This window comes from Neofelis nebulosa, chromosome 16 (assembly GCF_028018385.1).
Source record: "Neofelis nebulosa isolate mNeoNeb1 chromosome 16, mNeoNeb1.pri, whole genome shotgun sequence".
NCBI classification, from domain to species: Eukaryota; Metazoa; Chordata; class Mammalia; order Carnivora; family Felidae; genus Neofelis; species Neofelis nebulosa.
In genome coordinates this window covers 41,213,123-41,232,761 of record NC_080797.1, presented here as the reverse complement: position 1 = coordinate 41,232,761, position 19,639 = coordinate 41,213,123, and the positions used below count along the sequence as shown (strand labels likewise).

General features: G+C 41.1%; 1 protein-coding gene and 1 long non-coding RNA gene across 3 annotated transcripts in view; one reads left to right on the top strand and one right to left on the bottom strand.

Moving 5' to 3' along the window:
- Window positions 1-19,639, bottom strand: part of UTP18 (UTP18 small subunit processome component) — a 48,848-nt gene that overhangs the window by 17,127 nt on the left and 12,082 nt on the right. For both annotated transcript variants that reach the window (XM_058704747.1, XM_058704748.1), the window contains exons 6-10: window positions 17,797-17,922; window positions 17,523-17,697; window positions 11,542-11,642; window positions 11,223-11,313; window positions 6,448-6,571 (exon numbers count right to left, since the gene is read on the bottom strand). In XM_058704747.1, the coding sequence (XP_058560730.1) occupies window positions 6,448-6,571; window positions 11,223-11,313; window positions 11,542-11,642; window positions 17,523-17,697; window positions 17,797-17,922 (617 nt within the window). The remainder of the gene's footprint in view (window positions 1-6,447; window positions 6,572-11,222; window positions 11,314-11,541; window positions 11,643-17,522; window positions 17,698-17,796; window positions 17,923-19,639) is intronic.
- Window positions 2,972-17,959, top strand: LOC131497971 (uncharacterized). Its single transcript, XR_009255238.1, has 2 exons — window positions 2,972-3,125; window positions 17,740-17,959. It is a non-coding gene; the product is annotated as an uncharacterized LOC131497971 (long non-coding RNA).

Genomic DNA, 19,639 nt, shown 5'->3' with positions numbered 1-19,639 from the left:
TCATTCTCAGTTACCCTTTCTCCACGGACTCTTACCCCAAGGTTCTCTTTGCCACCTGCCTCTAATGTCTCACTCACCTTATTTATGGCCACGGGCCACCCATCTCCTATCACGTCCAAATCAGCATCTTTATGCCACACCACACTTCTACCTGCCTGTAGACATGAATGCACCTCTCCCAACACCACTCCTCCTTCTCCTCATACAATGACAAGTCCACTCTTCTGGCCACTCAGGCCTGCAGCCTGAGAGTGTCACTGCTTCTCTCCCACCCCAATTTTCTAAGCAGCTATGACATACATCACAAACATCACTTCCTGTCTCTCCCATATTCCCGCTCCCACTGTCCCCAGTGATGGCCCCACCCAGGTTATGTCAACGACTTCAAGGCTCCCTCTACCTCTGCTGCCCCCCTAAAGGCTGTCATGGGAATTATCTACTTCAAACCCTAAAATTCAGATGTGACCACAATTCTCCTCTATGGAAAAACCCTTGGTGGTTGCTCTTTCCACTCAATATAATGTCCACACTCTTCGACACGGGGTAAAAGTTGTCCCCTTCCTGCTTTCCTTTGTGGCCTAAGCCCTCAGGAGTCATCCATCTGCACTCCACTCAGAATCCAAACCGGAACTTTCTCACCTCCACACCCTTCCTTTCTACTTCCTGCCGTGCCTTTCTCTGAACCCTACCTGACCCTCAAGTGCTTAGCTGGAGTGCCAATACCTACAATGACACCTCTCCTGATGGCCCTTACAACAGCCCTCACCATTCCTTACAGTCTTTTATTTTTTGAGAAACAGAGAGAGAGAGAGAGAAAGCACAAGTGAATAAGGGGCAGAGAGAGAGAGAGAGAGAGAGAGAGAAGCAGGGCTTGAGCTCACCCAATGTGGGACTCAAACTCATGAACCATGAGATCATGACCTGAGCCAAAGTCAGATGCTTAACAACTAAGCCTACCAAGCACCCGTATTCCTTACACTCTTAAGAAATACCATCTCAACTGCAGACCTCATGATGACTCATGATGTACATGGATACATGTGTCCCCACCATGGGACCACTAACTACCTCACAATCCCTAGCTAAATGGTAAATGTTTTTATAAATGAGAAAACCAAGGCAGAAACACATCATCGAATAAAACAGGTTTTCCTCACATTGTAAAACATCTATGGCTTGAAGATTCTCTAGATGAAGTAAAATGAAACCCACTTCATATGTTCAATGGGAATGTTAAAATAAAAGAACTATTAACTCCAGGCCCTAAAACCTAATGAATTTCGTATTTTTCTGGAGTCCTGAATTATCCAGTATTTTTTAAATATAAAATCCAAATATCTGGGGAGTGGCAGTGTGGAAAGAACACTGAACTGGGAACCAGACGAGCTGCGTTCCAGATCCAGCTCTGCCAATAATCAGTTTAATGAGTAACAACCAATAAACAAAACTAAAATTCCCAACTCTTAGGCCTCAGTTTCCTTACTGCTCAAATGACTAGATTGGACTCGCACTGTCTACACCTTTCTGTGATGGTGGGAATGCTCTGTATCTGCACTGTCCTAGATGGAAGCCACTAGATGCACACAGCTACTGAACACTTAAAATGTGGCTAGCGTCACAAAGGAACAAACTTTTATTTTAATTAATTTAAATTGAACAAGCCACATGTGGCTAGTGGCTACCATGATGGACATGCAGGATCAGACTACCATACAAAGATGAAAGAAAAACTTTTGTTTATTTAGCTTTAAGTTACAGAAGACTAGCTCCCACATTCTTCAAACCCAGAGAGGTTACTGAAATCACAAAAATCCTGAAGCAAGTCTTAAGCTAAGGGTTTAAAATCCAGATTTAAGTAGGAGAAATAGCCAGCCAAGGTCATTTAGAGACTTAAAGAGATAAAAGAAAAAGCTATGTAAAAGCTGAAGCACCGAATGGTTGAAGCCGACTTTCCAAAGGGATCATATATTGGCACAAAAGGATTCATACACAAGACAAACTGGACTATAAATGTTCTTCTTGTGAGATTTCTTAATTAGCAGAACTCCTAGTAACTGTACCTTCATATATTTAAAAACATGAACACAGAGAGGTACACCTTTAAAAAAAGGCAGCAGCAGGGTTAAGAGCTCAGGCTTTGTAGCCAGATGTGGGTTGTCATGTTGGCTCTACCACTTACTATTTGTGTGACCTTAACCAAGTAATTTAACTCACAGTACCTCGCCCTTCTCCACCTGTAAAGTGGCGACAGTAGGACCTATACTGTGAAGTAGAAAATGAGAAATAGTTTACGTATGAAAAATATACGTACACACACATATATGTGTATAGTTAACATACATGCACATATATACGTGTATAATAACATATGGAAAACAGCAATTCTTGGCACATGGTAAATGCTGGGAAAACATTTGCAAGTAAGGGGCCCCTGGGTGGCTCAGTTGGTTAAGCATCTGACTCTTGATTTCATGAGGTCATGACCTCACGGTCTATGAGTTCGAGCCCCATGTTGGGCTGTGTGCTGATAGCACGGAGCCTGCTGGGGATTCTCTCTCTTTCCCTCTCCTGCTCGTGCTCGATCTTTTTATTCTAATTATTATTCAAAGTTTGAAATTACTTAAATGGGAACCATAATAAAAAAACAATTTTGTATACTTATAAGAAGTTGATGAAGAGTAGAATCAACAAATCTCTAATCACCTGATAGGACTTTGATCTGAAAATACAAAAGTACATATTTCTATAGCGTTCGCCTAAAATTCTCAAAATGCAAAGACCCCAAAGTGGTTTGTAGCTTGCACCCCAAGTAAAGGCAGGAGCCTAAGCTAGCGATCTGTGCCACAGCTGCAACAGGAGACATTGCCAATTTCCTCATGGTAAGCACAGAAAATAAAATAAAACAAAGGAGATTCTCCAAGTCACATTATGAGGCCATTTGAATTTGGTGAGGTCATAAGGGCCTCTGCACACAAAGGGCTGTCACACCTCTTTCCCATTCTTCAATATACAGTGCTTTGTACATAGAGGACGTTCATATGTCTATTTCTTTTTTTTACTGATGGACTTCCAGACCAGCTAGGAAGTCACAGAACACTACTGCATTTACAGAAGATGCAGCAAAGGTACGATTTAACCACAGATTCCACCCAGTGGAGTGAGAGAGGCACTGCACCTGAAAAAGTAAGACCACAGGCCTCCAGACCCCACTCTGTCCATGTTTTCAGTGGTCTCTGACAGAACGCTTCAGAGCATCAGTCCCTGTCTATAGAATGAAGGACAGTCCAGAGATCTCCCAAGTACATCCTAACAATGATGTTGTGTGTGAATTAACATCAAATTTTCTAAAAGTATATAGCATTCCTTACAGGAACAGATGCCATAAAAAACAGTAATATAACTGAAAAGAGATCTCTATTTACAGCATACTCAGCTTTCCTACTGCCCTGTCAGAGCAAAACTGCAAAGCAAAGAAAGCATCTACTTTCTGTCAGGACACTGAATGAGAAGAATTAACAGATACAAACAGATGAGTTTTTAGATCAAAGGAGTTAATTCCTAACAGCAGGAGCCAAGACAGAGGAGTTTCACACCAGTACGAGCAGGAGGAGGGAGAGGGTGGGAGAGGGCAGAGAGAGGAGAAGAGAGGCAGAGAGAGGGGAAGAAAGAGGAGGAGAAAAGGAGAGAAAGGGAGCCAACACCTCACCAGTGGGGCTCTGCCTCTCCTGCCTCTGGCTTCTCCACCACCAGTAACTCTTCCCCAACCTCCCTAATAACTCCAGAAATTCCTCTAAGATTAAGGCCCTGCTTTACAAGTATAACAATAACAACCTAATTATGTTCTTGGACCAAGCACATCAGAGTTCCATTACACTGAGGGCAACTCAAATCAGTTTAAACTAGTATTAGATTTTTCCTATTTGGGTCCTTCAAAGGGCCCAATGAATAAAATGATAAAAGTGATTCAAAAAAGAGAGGCAAACTCTGGAGAACAGTATGGAGGTTCTTCAGAAAGTTAAAAAACAGAACTACCCTACGACCCAGCAATTGCACTACTAGGCATTTATCCACGGGATACAGGTGTGCTTTTTCGAAGGGGCACACACACCACAATGTTTACAGCAGCATTATCAACAGTACAGCAGCATTATCAACAGTAGCCAAACTATGGACACAGCCCAAATGTCCATCAACTGATAAATGGAGTAACAAGATGTGGTGTGGGGCACCTGGGTGGCTCAGCTGGCTAAGCATCCGACTTCAGCTTAAGGTCACAGGTCAGGTCATGATCTCACAGTTTGCAAGTTCAAGCCCTGCATCGGGCTCTCTGCTGTCAGTGCAGAGCCAGAGAGCCTGCTTCGGATCCTCTGTCCCTGTCGCTCTGCCCCTCCCCTGCGTGCTCACTCTCTTACTTGCTCGCTCTCTATATATAAAACATTAAAAAAAATATATGTGTAGTGTATATACATGTATGTGTGTATATTCATATATATAATTAAGTATTACTCAGCCATTAAAAGGAATGAAATGTTGCCATTTGCAATGACATGAATGGAGCTAGAGTGTATAATGCTAAGCGAAGTAAGTCAATCAGGGAAAGACAAATACCATATGATTTCACTCGCGTGGAATTTAAGAAACAAAATAGATATGGGAGGGGGGAAGAGAGGGAAACAAACCATGAAGGAACTTTTTTTTTTTTTTTTGGAGAGAGAGACAGCAAATGGGGGAGGGAGAGGGGGCGGGGAGAGGGGGAGAGAGAGGATTCCAAGCAGGCTCCATACTGCCAGCACAGAACCCGACACAGGCTCAAAATCATGAACTGTGAGATCATGACTTGAAACGAAATAAAGAGTCAGACGCTTAACTAAGCCACCCAGGTGCCCTAAACCATCAGACTCTTAAAGACACAGAACAAACTGAGGGCTGATGGAGGGAGGTGGGTGGGGGATGGGTTAGACAGGTGATTGGCACTGAGGAGGGCACTTGTGATGAGCACTGGGCACTGTATGTAAGTGATCAATCACTGAATTCTACTCCTGAAACCAATGTTACACTGTACGCTAACTAACTAGAATTTAGATAAAAATTTGAAAAGAGAAAAAAAAAGGCAAGGATCAGAAAAACACTAACTTCACAAATTTAAGTGAAGATCATTTCTGGGCAGTTCTGCTTAAAATTACTCAAAATTAGTATTTTGACAATGCTAGTCTTCGCTTTAAAGGAGCTTCATTCCCAGAAGTTGTGCTTACCATGACTGCTGCCACAGTGCACACACTCTGCACAAATGCTGGGCTCACACCGAGACAGCCCTCCCTACAGGTGCCACAGGGGTGGTGACTAGGGAGAACACAGGACAGGGAGGGGCCTTCCTCTAAGCCTTTATTTCGGCTGGGTCTCCAAGCTCCACAGCATGGTCCCACTTTCCCTTCCTCCAGGCCCCAAAGGTGACCAATTTTCAAATGGTAGTGGGCATGTTCCCCAATTTTAACCCTGAAGGGAATGAAGTGAAAAAAGAATGGGGAATATGCTGTGCTTCCAGATGGTAAGACCCACTTCATCTCTCACTCAGGGAGGATTTGACTGAAGTGGTGTCCAGTCTAAGAAAGTCATAAAAATCCACTGTTGGAAGCTCTAAAGTTACAGGTGCTAATGAGTGGTTTGGTAGGTAAGATGATTTAGAAACACAGGTAAGATGTATCCAATGCCTCCTCCCACCACGCAGCTTTAGAATCAAGTAGGAGAAGAGCGTCATCTTTTCCCGAGTGTAATAACCATTTTTTTCCCAATGATAATACAATAGCATGCTCTAGGTAGTATTTTCGAGGTGTCTACGATATTAACAAACAGTATTTCTAAGGAACATATATTTGCTTTATACCACCAGCCAGACAAAGAAAACTATGCCTTAAGGGGCGCCTGGGTGGCTCAGTAGCTTGAGCGTCTGACTTCAGCTCAGGTCATGTTCTCAGTTTGTGAGTTCAAGCCCCGTGTCAGGCTCTGTGCTGATGGCTTGGAGCCTGGAGCCTGCTTCGCATTCTTGTCTCCCTCTCTCTCTGCCCCTCCCCTGCTCACACGCTGTCTCTCTCTCAAAAATAAATAAAGATTAAACAAAAAATTAAAAAAAAAAAACAAACTATGCCTTAAGTATCTTCAAATTTAACTTGTTCTGTATCCTTGTCAATGGCAAGAAAAAACAGCAAGAAAACTTGATGTGATCAAATGAATATTTCAAATATAAGAAAAACTACAATGATATAAAGTAGTGCTATAACCACCATTACTAAACACTGCATTAAGAATGCAAAAAAAACTGGGTCTACTGATTTTCTATTACTGAACAGTTTATAAACAAAACCACTTAAGCATCATGCAGTATATTCAATTCTTTAATATTTTCTCATTAGCACAATGGGATTAAGGTTATAAGAACCTCTCTTTACCTACCCACAAGCCACATACTGTCCATTCCTAGATGTGGCAATGCTTAATCCATATAAACTGCCTTCATCAACGAATCTGTTAAGGCACTTTCTAGAGTTCACATCCCAAACATACACTTCCCCATCGCCTGAAAGAAAGAGCCAAAAGGGTTTGGTTAATGTTGCTTTAAACTTGAAAGCCAAGTGAACTGACCATTCATTCTTAGCCACACTTTATTTTTTTTTATTTTTTTTAAATGTTTTTATTTATTTTTGAAGGAGAGACAGACAGAGCATGAGCAGCGGAGGAGCAGAGAGAGAGGGAGACGTAGAATTTGAAGCAGGCTCCAGGCTCTAAGCTGTCAGCACAGAGCCCAATGCGGGGCTCGAACTCATGAACTGTGAGATCATGACCTGAGCTGAAGTCAAGACGCTTAACTGACCGAGCCACCCAGGCGCCCCCTCTTCGCCCCACTTTAACAGTACAAGAGACTACAAACAAAAACTCCCTATAAATGTCCTAGGTCTAGAAAACTGACCTAAAAGGATTCCTTGTATACATTTCTACATGTAGAAAATGCATCCTCAAATAGCCATTAATAAATAGTATCTTTAAGTTTAGAGTGAAAACCACAAACTCTTGGCTTGAGTTGAGCTTTCAGACAGAACTTCTACATTTCACTCAGATGAGTTATTAGAGCAAAAAACTTAAAATAACAAAAAACAAAATACTTATCATCATAAGTTCCAATATCCATCAATAGGCAGAGCACCTATTTGTAGGGTAAGTTGATTAATATATCAAACTGATGATGATGGCAATGACAGAGAAAGTGGAAAATAAACTGATCCAGACCACAAGAAATTTATAATTTATGATACATACAGCGTATCTATTACCAAGTCACTTAAATGATAAGAAACGCTAACTGTGAGCAATAAGCACAAATAGTTTAGAGAAAGAAGAATGTGGGTAAGATCAAGGAGGATGTTAAACCTGAAAAGAACACAAATATTTTCATGATAGAAATGACCATCGGGGCACCTGGCTGGCTGTCAGAAGATCATGCAACTCTTGATCTCAGGGATCATGGTTCTGAGCCCCACACTGGGTAAAGGAATTACTAAAAAAAATAAATAAACTTCAAAAAATAAAAAGAAAGGACTATTGCCAAAATCAGTCCTTATTCTTTTTTCTCTCTCCTATAAGCACGATACTGATGATCACTGTCTTCTTCATACCCATTTACAGACTTTTTTTTTAATCTTTATTTATTTTTGAGAGGGAGGGGGAGGAGCATGGGGAGAGGAGGACAGAGGATCCAAAGCGGACTCCGCACTGACAACAGAGAGCCCAATGGGGGGCTTGAACCCACAAACCGCAAGATCATGACCCAAGTCGGAAGTCAGATGCTCAACTGACTAAGCCACCCAGGCTCCCCATTTACAGATTTGTATAATGATCCTACACTCATCTCAAAAGTGTCTCCTCACTCACCCATTTCATCTCTGTCTTTCCTGCGGATATTGTGCTAAAGTTCACTTTTCTATACTCTTCTCCTCCCAATGAGAATTCAATTAATCTCACTGTTTCAAATATTTCCTTGACAAAGATTTTCCAGGCTGGCATAAAGGTTTAGATTAAGCAGTAATAAAACATATTTGGAAAAACTGAACAAGGTCAAACATGAAATTCTTTGTGTTTGCCTGTACAGTAATGTTACGATAAAGGAAAGCATTTACAGATTAGCCCAGCTAGCAACACACTAAAATGGGAAGAGAAGGGAATGATGGCAGGAAGGTCATCTAGATGTTACCAAAGCTGGACTTCTGATTACTCGTCCCCCTGCTTTTACAGGACCTTTGTTATAGAAAATAAGACCTCCACCATCATGACCAATTTTGTAAATACTTCACATCTGCATCTAATTCACATACCAAATTTCAGTATCTCTGACCCTCCACCTCTTCTCCCCGACTCTGGCCCCCCAGGATCCAAGGGCCATTACATTAGGAACATCACTCTGAACCAGTATTTATTCCTTACCTCTCACGAAATCTATTACGACAATGGTTGATTAAAAAAATACAAATGTGAGTAACTCAACTTTGTGAAAGTTTGATTCTAGGACAAAAACAGAACATGGCAAAAAAGATGAATATACACCTTGCCAAAGAAGACATCCAGATGGCTAACAGACACATGAAAACATGCTCAACATCACTCATCATGATGGAAATACAAATGAAAACCACAAAATATCACCTCACGCCTGTCAGAATGGCTAAAATTAACAATGCAGGAAACAACAGATGTTGGCAAGGATGCAGAGAAAGGGGAACCCTCTTACACTGTTGGTGGGAATGCAAACTGCTGTGGCCACTCTGGAAAACAGTATGGAGGTTCCTCAAGAAACTAAAAATAGAATTACCCTACAATCCAACAACTGTACTATTAGGTATTTACCCAAAGGATACAAAAATACAGATTCGAAGGGGTGCACACATCCCCTAATGTTTATAGGAGCATTATCAATAGCCAAACTATGGAGAGAGCCCAAATGTCCACTGACTGATGAATAAAGATATGGGGTGTGTGTGTGTGTGTGTGTGCATATACATACATACACATACACACACATACTGGACTATCACTCAGCCATCAAAAAGAATGAAATCTTGCCATTTACAATGACGTGAATGGAGTTAGGGTATTATGCTAAGTGAAATAAGTCAATAGGAGAAAAACAAATACCATCTGACTTCACTCATGTGGAATTTAAGAAACAAAACAGATAAACATATGGGAAGGGGGAGGAAGAAGAGAGGGAAACAAACCACAAGAGACTCTTAATGACAGAGAACTATGGGTTGATAGAGGGAGGTGGCTGGGGGATGGGCTAGATGGGTGCTGGGTACTAGGGAGAGCACTTGTTGTGATGAGCAGCAGGTGTTGTATGTAGGTGATGAATTCACTGAATTCTATTCCTGAAACTAATACTGCACTGCATGTTATCAGACAATAAATTAAAAAAAAAAAAAAAAAAAGGAAAAAAGAAACAGAACAAAAATTAAACAAAAGTTAATGCCAATGTTAATCCTTTTTTTAAAAAAAGCTTTTAAAACTTTTTAATCCAGTTGTAAGTCAAGTAGATGTACTTTACAGCATGGTGACTATAGTTAATAGCACAGAACTACCTATTTGAAAGCTGCTGAGAGTAGATCTTAAAAGTTCTCATCACAAGAAAAAAATTAACTATGTGTGGTGACAGATAACCAGACAATGTGGTCATCATTTTGCAACATATACAAGTATCAAATCATTATGCTGCACACCTGACTAATTTAATGTTATATGTCACATTACACCTCAAAAAAACAACAACAAAACTAATGCTATATTATCAAGTGCTCTTAGCTGAGGTATAGCAAAAATTCTGCAAAAAGGCCCCACAGAGATTGCAGAGTAAGTACTGACACAACCACCCTGATGCCTCCCCCTACCCAGCAGCACGAGCTACACTGAGATTAGGACGGCCCCAAGATCCTGTGGGAAAGGGAGCAAGAGTCCAAAAAGGCACAGGATGATCAGAAAGGCACAAGAGCAGGAAAGTGCAAGATTAGAGTCTGTCAAGGATGACTGACAGCTGGCCAACTTCACCATAGAAATGTCAGAGGGTGAGCTCTGAATTGTTTTCAATCAATTATGAAGAACATTCAAGACATTATCCAAGTGAAAAGGTACTGTTAAAAGAAAAAGGGTGATGATTGTAAGTAACTTTCAAAAAGAAAGGAAGTCTGAGAATGAATCATTTTTTATTTTTTATTTTTTTTTTTTTAATTTTTTTTTTTCAACGTTTTTTATTTATTTTTGGGACAGAGAGAGACAGAGCATGAACGGGGGAGGGGCAGAGAGAGAAGGAGACACAGAATCGGAAACAGGCTCCAGGCTCCGAGCCATCAGCCCAGAGCCTGACGCGGGGCTCGAACTCACGGACCGCGAGATCGTGACCTGGCTGAAGTCGGACGCTTAACCGACTGCGCCACCCAGGCGCCCCTGAATCATTTTTTAAATAAGCGTTTTCTTCCCATCTTCTCCCCAAACATGTTAACATGGTTAAATATGGTTAGCCCCTCACTATTTTAAGTTTGTTTATTTATTTTGAGAGAAAGAGAGAGAGAGAGAGAGGGAGCGCAAGCGTGTGAGTGCAAGCGGGGAACAAGCAAAGAGGGGGAGAGACAGAACCCCAAGCAGGCTCTGCAGTGTCAGCATGAACCATGAAATCGTGACCTGAGCTGAAATCAAGAGTCGGATGCTTAACCTACTGAGCCACCCAGGAGTCCCGGCCCCTCACCGTTAACATGCTAGCATGTTAAATGTGTAGCCCTTCACTATCACTAGTCAGTAAATAAGAAGGCAAATGGGGGGCACCTGGGTGGTTCAGTCATTTAAGCGGCCAACTTCAGCTCAGGTCATGATTTGTGAGTTGGAGCCCTGCATCAGGCTTTGTGCTGTGCTGACCGCTCAGAGCCTGGAGACTGCTTCAGATTCTGTGTCTCCCTCTCTCTCTGCTTCTCCCCTGTTCACACGCTGTCTCTCTCACTCTCAAAAATAAACGTTAAAAAAAAATTTTTTTTTTTTTTAAAAAGGCAAATGGTAATGACAAATCCTAAAAATAAAAAATTACTTTCTTACTAACATAAAAAAGTCTAAAATCAAGCACTGTTTTTGGTTAAATCTGAAATGAAACATATCCAAAGCTCCAAAAAAGCTTTAGATGATCATGTCAATTAACCCACCTGAAGAGGCATACATTCTCTTACTATCTGAAGAGAACGTGGATGCTGCAACCCTTCCATTAATTTTCATGCTGCCAATCAGTTCTTTAGTCTGAAAAAACAACATTACTTATCAGATTGTTAGGAGGTACACAGAAGAATCACACTGGGAATAAAAACAATGTAGGTCTGTTTTGTTATAACTATTTGACTTTGTTTTTCCCTATAGTCAAAAGTTCTCCCCAAGTCCTACTGTTGCCCTCTGCTTGAGATGATTCAAGACCATCCCTCCACTAATGTCTTATCCTAAAAGAACAAGCAACCACCAATAAGCATTCACCTTCATTGACAGCAAATGAAGATATCCAGCAACACCATTTATCAGCAAGAAGGACCCATCTGGAGAGACTTCAAAGCTCCTCACTATCTTCTCTTTCAAGCCTAAGAGAGGAGATGAATCAATAAGGATTAATATGATTTTCAGTTACATTATCTTTCACTAGCAACTGAGTTCCTTACCTTCTAAAATAAAAAGTGCCTCAAACTAAAAAAAAAAAAAAGCTAGGCTCAGACTCTGAAGAACTGACCCCATGCATCACTGAGTATGACCCAAGTATAAGGTCATTACAAAGTGCTCACTTTTCTTCTCTGTCTTGTTTAACATTCACCATTTGAATGACTGGCTAGAGATTCAGCTCTCCAAACAGTAAACATAACAACTAATTTTCCAAATGTACACGGTGACATCTGTAATTAACTAAAAGGATAAATTATACTTCCTTCTCACAAAGTTCATTACCAGAAGAGAAATACACAGACATCAGAGACTGCTAAAACATAGTAACATATAGAAACTAGTTGTTGGCCACCTACTAAACATCCCATGATGAATGAGTCCAGTCCTTAACTTTGTGATTCCAAAAAGGAAAAAAAGGAAAAGAGAAAACCACGAAGTGTCGTATTCAAGGGTCAATCAGCTTCTCAAAATGTGACTCATGTAACCAAACCACATGAGCTAAGTATATAAACCAGAGAGTCAATTTACTTATTTACAAAGGGACATGTTCCTTTTCCATGCCTAAAAGATTCAGATTAACCATTCAAGAGACTCTTTCCGACAAGACTGCTTAGTGAACAAACTTAATAAAAAAGTGCCTAATAGGATACCTAAAGAATAGGTACAACTGGGGGAAGGGAAGCAAGTGGCCAGGGGGATAGAGCGGAGTAGACTTTTCACGTCTGCTCTTTCCTATGTATTGGATTTTTGTACATTTGAATGTATCGTTTAGTCAAAAAAATATTTTTTAATCGTTTTAATATTTATTTATTTTTGAGAAAGAGAGGAGACACAGAATTGGAAGCAGGCTCCAGGCTCTGAGCTATCAGCACAGAGCCTGATGTGGGGCTTGAACTCATGAACTGTGAGATCATGACCTGAGCCACAGTCGGGTGCTTAACCAACTGAGCCACCCAAGCACCCACCCCCGCAAAAAAAAAATTATTTAAAAAAATGTTTGGGGCACCTAGGTGGCTCAGTCAGTTACGCATCCAACTCGATTTAGGCTCAGGTCATGACCCCATGGTTGTGGGACTGACCCTCACATCAGGCTCTACAATGAGCATGGAGCCTGCTTGAGACTCTCTCTCCTTCTCCCTCTACCCCTCTCCCCGGCTCACGCTTTTTCTCTCTCTCTCTAAAATAAACAAAATGAGGGGCACCTGGGTGGCTCCGTCAGTTGAGCGTCCGACTTCAGCTCAGGTCATGATCTCACGGTCCGTGAGTTCGAGCCCCGCGTCAGGCTCTGTGCTGGCAGCTCAGAGCCTGGAGCCTGCTTCAGATTCTGTGTCTCCCTCTCTCTCTGCACCTCCCCAGCTCATACTTTGTCCCTCTCAAAAATAAAATAAAATGAAAAACGTTTTAAAGTTGCTAAATTAAAACATTAATCAAAATAAATAAATTTAGAAAAACCTAGTGAAGACCCTTGTTCCCCTACCAGAAAATGCTGGTTTAGCAAGCTCCCACAGACCACTTCTACCCTTTTAACAGTCTTTATCCAGATGGTTTACAATCCTACAAACTGGGCCTCCTACTCTAATCCTGCCTCCACAGACTATACCCTATATTCCTTGATGGAAATCAATCCAGACACATATTTCCAATTACTGGAGTTACTCCTGCTAGGGATGACCAGTCTTCTTAACTATGAACCTATTCCTACCTAGGGTCATTTCATCCCCAAATCTGGGCAAACTTTAGGTTCTGACTACCGTAGACAGAAACAGCTCTAAACAGAAGGAAAATACCATTACATGATGAAACAGGAAGGGAGGCTGATTCTAGCACAGCGTGAGGCTGCAGGTGGAACCCTTTCCCCCCCAGACCCAATCCTACTGACACAAAACTGGGTGGAAGAAATGCAAGAGAAAACTAAAAAGCCTACAGCTGAGGGCCACCAGACCACGGAAGGATATGGACTGCACATGTATCATCAGAGCAACAGAGAACAAAGTTCCCTCATACTGTGCAGAGAAACCCAGTGTGGCAAAGTGCCAGCGGGCTCATTACATAGGTGGCTAGAAGACCTTATGCATTTAGCCTGAGTAAGCTTGCTGTTTTGAGGGAATTCAGGAGAGGGGAGGGTCTTCCAGAAGGAAATACTGGACTTAGAACAAATAAGGATAGGTAGCTGCTTTAGCAATTAATTGGAAAAATAAGAAACACAACTATATTTTCATCCAAAACTTGCAGTATACTAGCTATACGTATACAGTACTTTAATTTTAACCCCAAAAAAAGTGATAATAAATGCTAATATCAATACTGCAATTGCTTCTTACAAATGGTGAACCTTCCAAAATAGAAACCAGATAAAATTTATAACAGGGCCTTGAGAAAGAAGATATGATGCTTTAAAGGTGTCAGATATAAATCTTTTTATAGATCTGTGAATGAGATTTTTAGGCCAACTAATAAGCAACTAATAAGAAAAGGAAAGGCCAATTTAATTATAATAGTGCCAAATTCCATAGGATGGAAAGTGGACTTCGCTGTGATCTGTCATCAGATAAATGATATGCTGCTCCAAACAATGGCGGCAGTTACCACTGAGCATTTACCATGTGGCAGGTGCTAATTTAGGAGCTTATAAAAAATTATCTCTTTTGAACAAACTGAAGGCTACCAGAGGGGAGGGGAGGGAGTGATATAGGTGACGGGGATTAAGACGTGCACATGTGATGAGCACAGGGTGATGTATCAAACTGTTGAATCACTGTATTGTACACCTGAAACTAATATAACACAGTATGTTAACTGGAATTAAAATAAGAACAAAACAAAAACGAAATAAAATAAAAAATTTTTAAAAAAGTATCTTTCAATATTTAGGACCCTCTATTTCAAAGAAAGAAAAAACTGAAGCTCAGGTATCACACACCATAATCAAAATATAATATATTGCCTATAATCAAAATGGCTGCCTGAGCAACTAATTTAATTCCCAAATCGTCAAATTCCTTATGCGTTTACCTGGAACAAGATATCTCTCGTAAGAATTACCCTTATAAATGACTCAACAGAAACTGTTTCTGGAATCTGAACTAGTAATCTGGGGTTCTCAAAATTTTTGTGTGTCAGTCTTGTGAAGCGTATGATCCCCCTCTCAAAATAATAGTTGTTCAAAACTTTCATAACTGAAGGAAATGCTAAACTTCAGTTATAGGTTAGTGAAAATAAAGACGTAATGTTTTTCCCATCTGATTTTACATACCCCTGAATTCTATCAGAATTTTGAGTCCGTGGACCCGACATTATGAACCCCATCGGTTAATGGAACTATCAATTCAAAATTCTTCAGAATGCACCAATTCTGCATTCTTCATTTTTCAAGCTTGCATTTAAGACAGTGAATGAGTTTGGTGCGCCTGGGTGGCTCAGTCGGTTAAGCGTCCAACTTTGGCTCAGGGCATGATTCACAGCTTGTGAGTCTAAGCCCCATGTTGGGCTCTGTGCTGATGGCTCGGAGCCTGGAGCCTGCTTCGGATTCTGTGTCTCCCTCCCTCTCTGCCCCTCCCCTGCTCACGCTCTGTCTCTCTCTCTCAAAAATAAACATTAAAAAGATAATAAAAAAAAAAAAAGACAATGAAAGAGTTCTGAGGTGTATAAGTTTGCACATTCTAACCAGTCAGCGATTTTTCTAATTCTAGTGTCCTTAGTTTCTTGAGTTATTTACAGTTTTATAGTAATAGACTGAAAACAGTGTTCAACAACCAACCCCACCAAAAAAAAAAAAAAAAGTTTAATTTATCATTATCAGCATTAATGCGCCAAGTTATGCTTACTGAGGAAAGAGGAGGGGAAATATTGAGAGCAAAAGATAAATACCACATCTTAGAAGAAAGTTAGTGGTCAGATCCACACTCCTGTGCACCAGCAGATCCATAGTAACCACCACTAACTGCATGTGGGCCAACCCTGGGCTTGCTTTTCCCAAGAAGATGCAAGGCAAGGATGGACAAAAGCCCACTCCTTTTCATAAGTGGAATAATAAGTAAAAACACTAACACTACGTGTTGTTTTCTGCTACAACATGGGGGGACTATTTAAGGCTTTTCAACTCAAAGTGAGGTCCATGGACCAGCACCAGCACCATCAACTAAGAGCTTGTGAGTAATGCAGAATCAGGCCCACCTCAGACCCACAGAACCACAATCTGCACTTTAACCAGATCCCCAGGTAATTCATATGCACATTAATGTCTGAGAACCACTGGTTTAAAGCATTCTTAAACTAAGAATCCACTGAAGGTGTCTGGAAACTTAGGAAACAGAAGACTGGGAACACTGAACACAAACACCATAAATGTTTCTAAAGCTGGCCTTGTTCACTTGGAACCACTAGTAGAAAAAAGACTACACAGAGCCACCCTGGTCCTTTACAGCCCCAAACATACATGCAGTCTAACAAGGAGATGGTCATGGAGCCACAGCACTGTTCGCACCACCTCTCAAGACTTAAAATGCTAACCCAGCCAACCTCACTACGAGGGAAACCAAAGTTCACAGAGGGTTCATGACTGCGTCACTGCATTTTGTGGTGATGTGGGTCGGGCATGCAGGGGAAGAATGGGTAAGGCAGAGGAAGATAAATTTTCACCTAAAAGATTTTTTAAATAGTTTTTAAAATATATCACAACCGGCAATGAGAAAAAATGAAATATGGCCTTTTGTAGCAACGTGGATGGAACTGGAGAGTGTGATTCTAAGTGAAATAAGCCATACAGAGAAAGACAGATACCATATGGTTTCACTCTTATGTGGATCCTGAGACGTAACAGAAACCCATGGGGGAGGGGAAGAAAAAAAAAAAAAAAAAAAAGAGGTTAGAGTGGGTGAGAGCCAAAGCATAAGAGACTGTTAAAAACTGAGAACAGGGGCGCCTGGGTGGCGCAGTCGGTTAAGCGTCCGACTTCAGCCAGGTCACGATCTCGCGGTCCGTGAGTTCGAGCCCCGCGTCAGGCTCTGGGCTGATGGCTCGGAGCCTGGAGCCTGTTTCCGATTCTGTGTCTCCCTCTCTCTCTGCCCCTCCCCCGTCCATGCTCTGTCTCTCTCTGTCCCAAAAATAAATAAAAAACGTTGAAAAAAAAAAAAAAAAAACCAAAAAAAAACTGAGAACAAACTGAGGGTTGATGGGGGGTGGGAGGGAGGGTGGGGTGGGTGATGGGTATTGACGGGGGCACCTTTTGGGATGAGCACTGGGTGTTGTATGGAAACCAATTTGACAGTAAATTTCATATATTAAAAAAATAAATAAACATTAAAAAAAAATAAAACAGTAGAACATCAAAAAAATAAATAAATAAATAAAATATATCACAACCTCCAAAAATAGTGCTTTATTTCTTTTAAACGTAAACCAAAAATCTATTACAGACACTGGAAGAACAAGAAGAGTATCCAAATTTCCCGACTACCAGAGAGGAGAAAGTTTATCCGAGGACGTGGAACTCAGGTTTTCTAGCTCCCAGGCTCTTTCAGCTGCAGTTTATGCTAATTTTATAGCCAAGTATTTGCAACTGCTTTTCAGGTCTGGGGGACATATGTTTCCAAATTATGATTTTCCTGTAAGCGCTCAATAAAAAGTTCCCTATTTTCATTCAAACGTATCATCTCAACACAATAACATTTCCCAAATACCAAACTAATGGCACTCTTTTTAAGAATCCTATGGGAAAGAAGTGGTTGTAAATTCTGTTAAGTGAACTCAGTCGTGGGCTGGCAGGGAAGGTGTATGACCAGCTGCCTGTTCAATAGAAACCTTACCTCTCACTTGATGCACAGGAATTAACTTTCCGGCCAGCATATCATAAACGTAAAGAACCTTGCTGTGGATACTCGTGGCTAAAACCTCTTCTCCATTAGCACTAAAACAAGCCTTATAGATTGGAAACTTTTCCAAATAGATGCTCTGGATTTTAGGATTTGTTTTTCCATCAACCTATAAGGAAATGCAAAACATTCCTTTTGGTTATTTCCACAGACTGTATCCTGGGAGTCAATACGTCTCACTACAAGTTTTTCACGTAAAAATGCATACCTGAAACAGCGATATGGCATTATCTAGAGCAGCAACCATCACAACCTGCGCACGAGGATGGAATTGCACAGACGAAATCCTGGCTGTAGTAGGACGTTCTGCGTTAGCATGTTGACAATTCTTTATCTGGGGAAAAATAAAGCTGGAATTTTATCAATTCAAATGGGTTGACATTACCTTCTTCAAAGCATGGAGGAAAAACACAGTAACATAGCTTATAACATAGAACAAAGTGCACTGGAACGGTAACCAAAAGACCCCAGCTCTACCAACTAGCAAGTCATTCTACTATGCAGTGATCCATTTTTACCATCTTTCAAGTGAGGGGATGAAATCGTTATGGTCTTAGAGCACCAGGATACAGTCATTTCCTCATGATATACCCATAAAGGTTAGGAGACTTTGACTTCCAGGGATATTTTACTTAAAACTGTTACTCTAGCGTCTTTGCAATCATGGCACAAAATAAGAGGCACTATGTAATCATCCCCGTGGTTCTATGGTTGGCATGGACAGCTTATGTTCTCCTCTCAGCATACATGGTTGCTAGTTTAAACTATTTTTTTTTTTTAACATTTATCCACTTTTTGAGAGACACAGCATGAGCAGGACAGGAGCAGAGAGGGAGACACAGAATCCGAAGCAGGCTCCAGACTCTGAGCTGTCAGCACAGAGCCCGATGCGGGGCTTGAACTCATGAACTGTGAGATCATGACCTGAGCTGAAGTCGGACACTTAACCAACTGAGCCACCCAGGCACCCCAACAGGGTTACTAGTTTAAAGCAGTGATGATCCTGGGGCACCTGGGTGACTCAGTCGGTTAAGCGTCTGACTCTTGAATTCATCTCAGGTCATGATCTCATGATTCCTAAGTTCAAGCCCCACATCAAGCTCTGTGCTGTCAGCTTGGGATTCTCTCCCTCCCTCTCTCTGCCCCTCCCCTGCTCACTCGCTCTCAAAATAATTAAACATTTTTTTAAAAACTCAATTATACAAAAAATAAAGCGATTACTATATGGATGTTTCGTTTGTAACAAATGAAGTTAGATTTTTATGTAACTGCATTTTCAGTGGAGGTAAATTTACCATATGAAGAGCTGAATGAATTGTCTTCACAAGGTGGGGGGAAACACAATCTGTGTCTCCTAGTGATTTGCCATAATAGGGTTCCCTCCCCCAACTAAAGCATGCCACCATTTTATAATGAGGAAAAATACCTATGGCAGAGACGGATCTGGTCATTTAACAGACACTTAACTTAAGCACTGTGTTGGGTAGGCACGTCGTTACTGCAACGAACAAGTTAGATACAGTGATGAGTTGGAAAGTAATTAACATAGACCACTTCAGACAAGCTAGCCAGGAAGGATGTAAGTGTCATCTAATGAGGAAGGTACAAATCGATTGGCCACCAGCAGTATTTAAAGAACAGACACTCAGGAGGAAGAGTGAAGGTGTGAAGCAAGAAAGTATTTGGCATGTTCAAGAAACAGAAAGAAGGCCTAGGGAACTTGGGTAGGAAATAAGGGGAAAACTTCTAACATGAAGTTTCAGACGCAGGCAGATGCGAGATTACAAAGGGCAGTGTAGACTGTGATAAAGAGCTCAGAAGTTTTCAAAAAGCAAGGAAAAGTGACAAGACTGAGGTTTCATTTTTTGAAGACCCCCCTGGCTCCTACTAAATGAAGAATAAAGTGAAGTAGGAAACCAGTCACGAAGCACGAGAGGACAGGGCAGGAACCAAGCTAGTGCCCGTGGAAATGAAGAGAAACCCAAAAGGAGAAATCAAATACAACTTTCAAAAGATCCCTGGGGATATAATTTGATCTTCTTGACCATTTC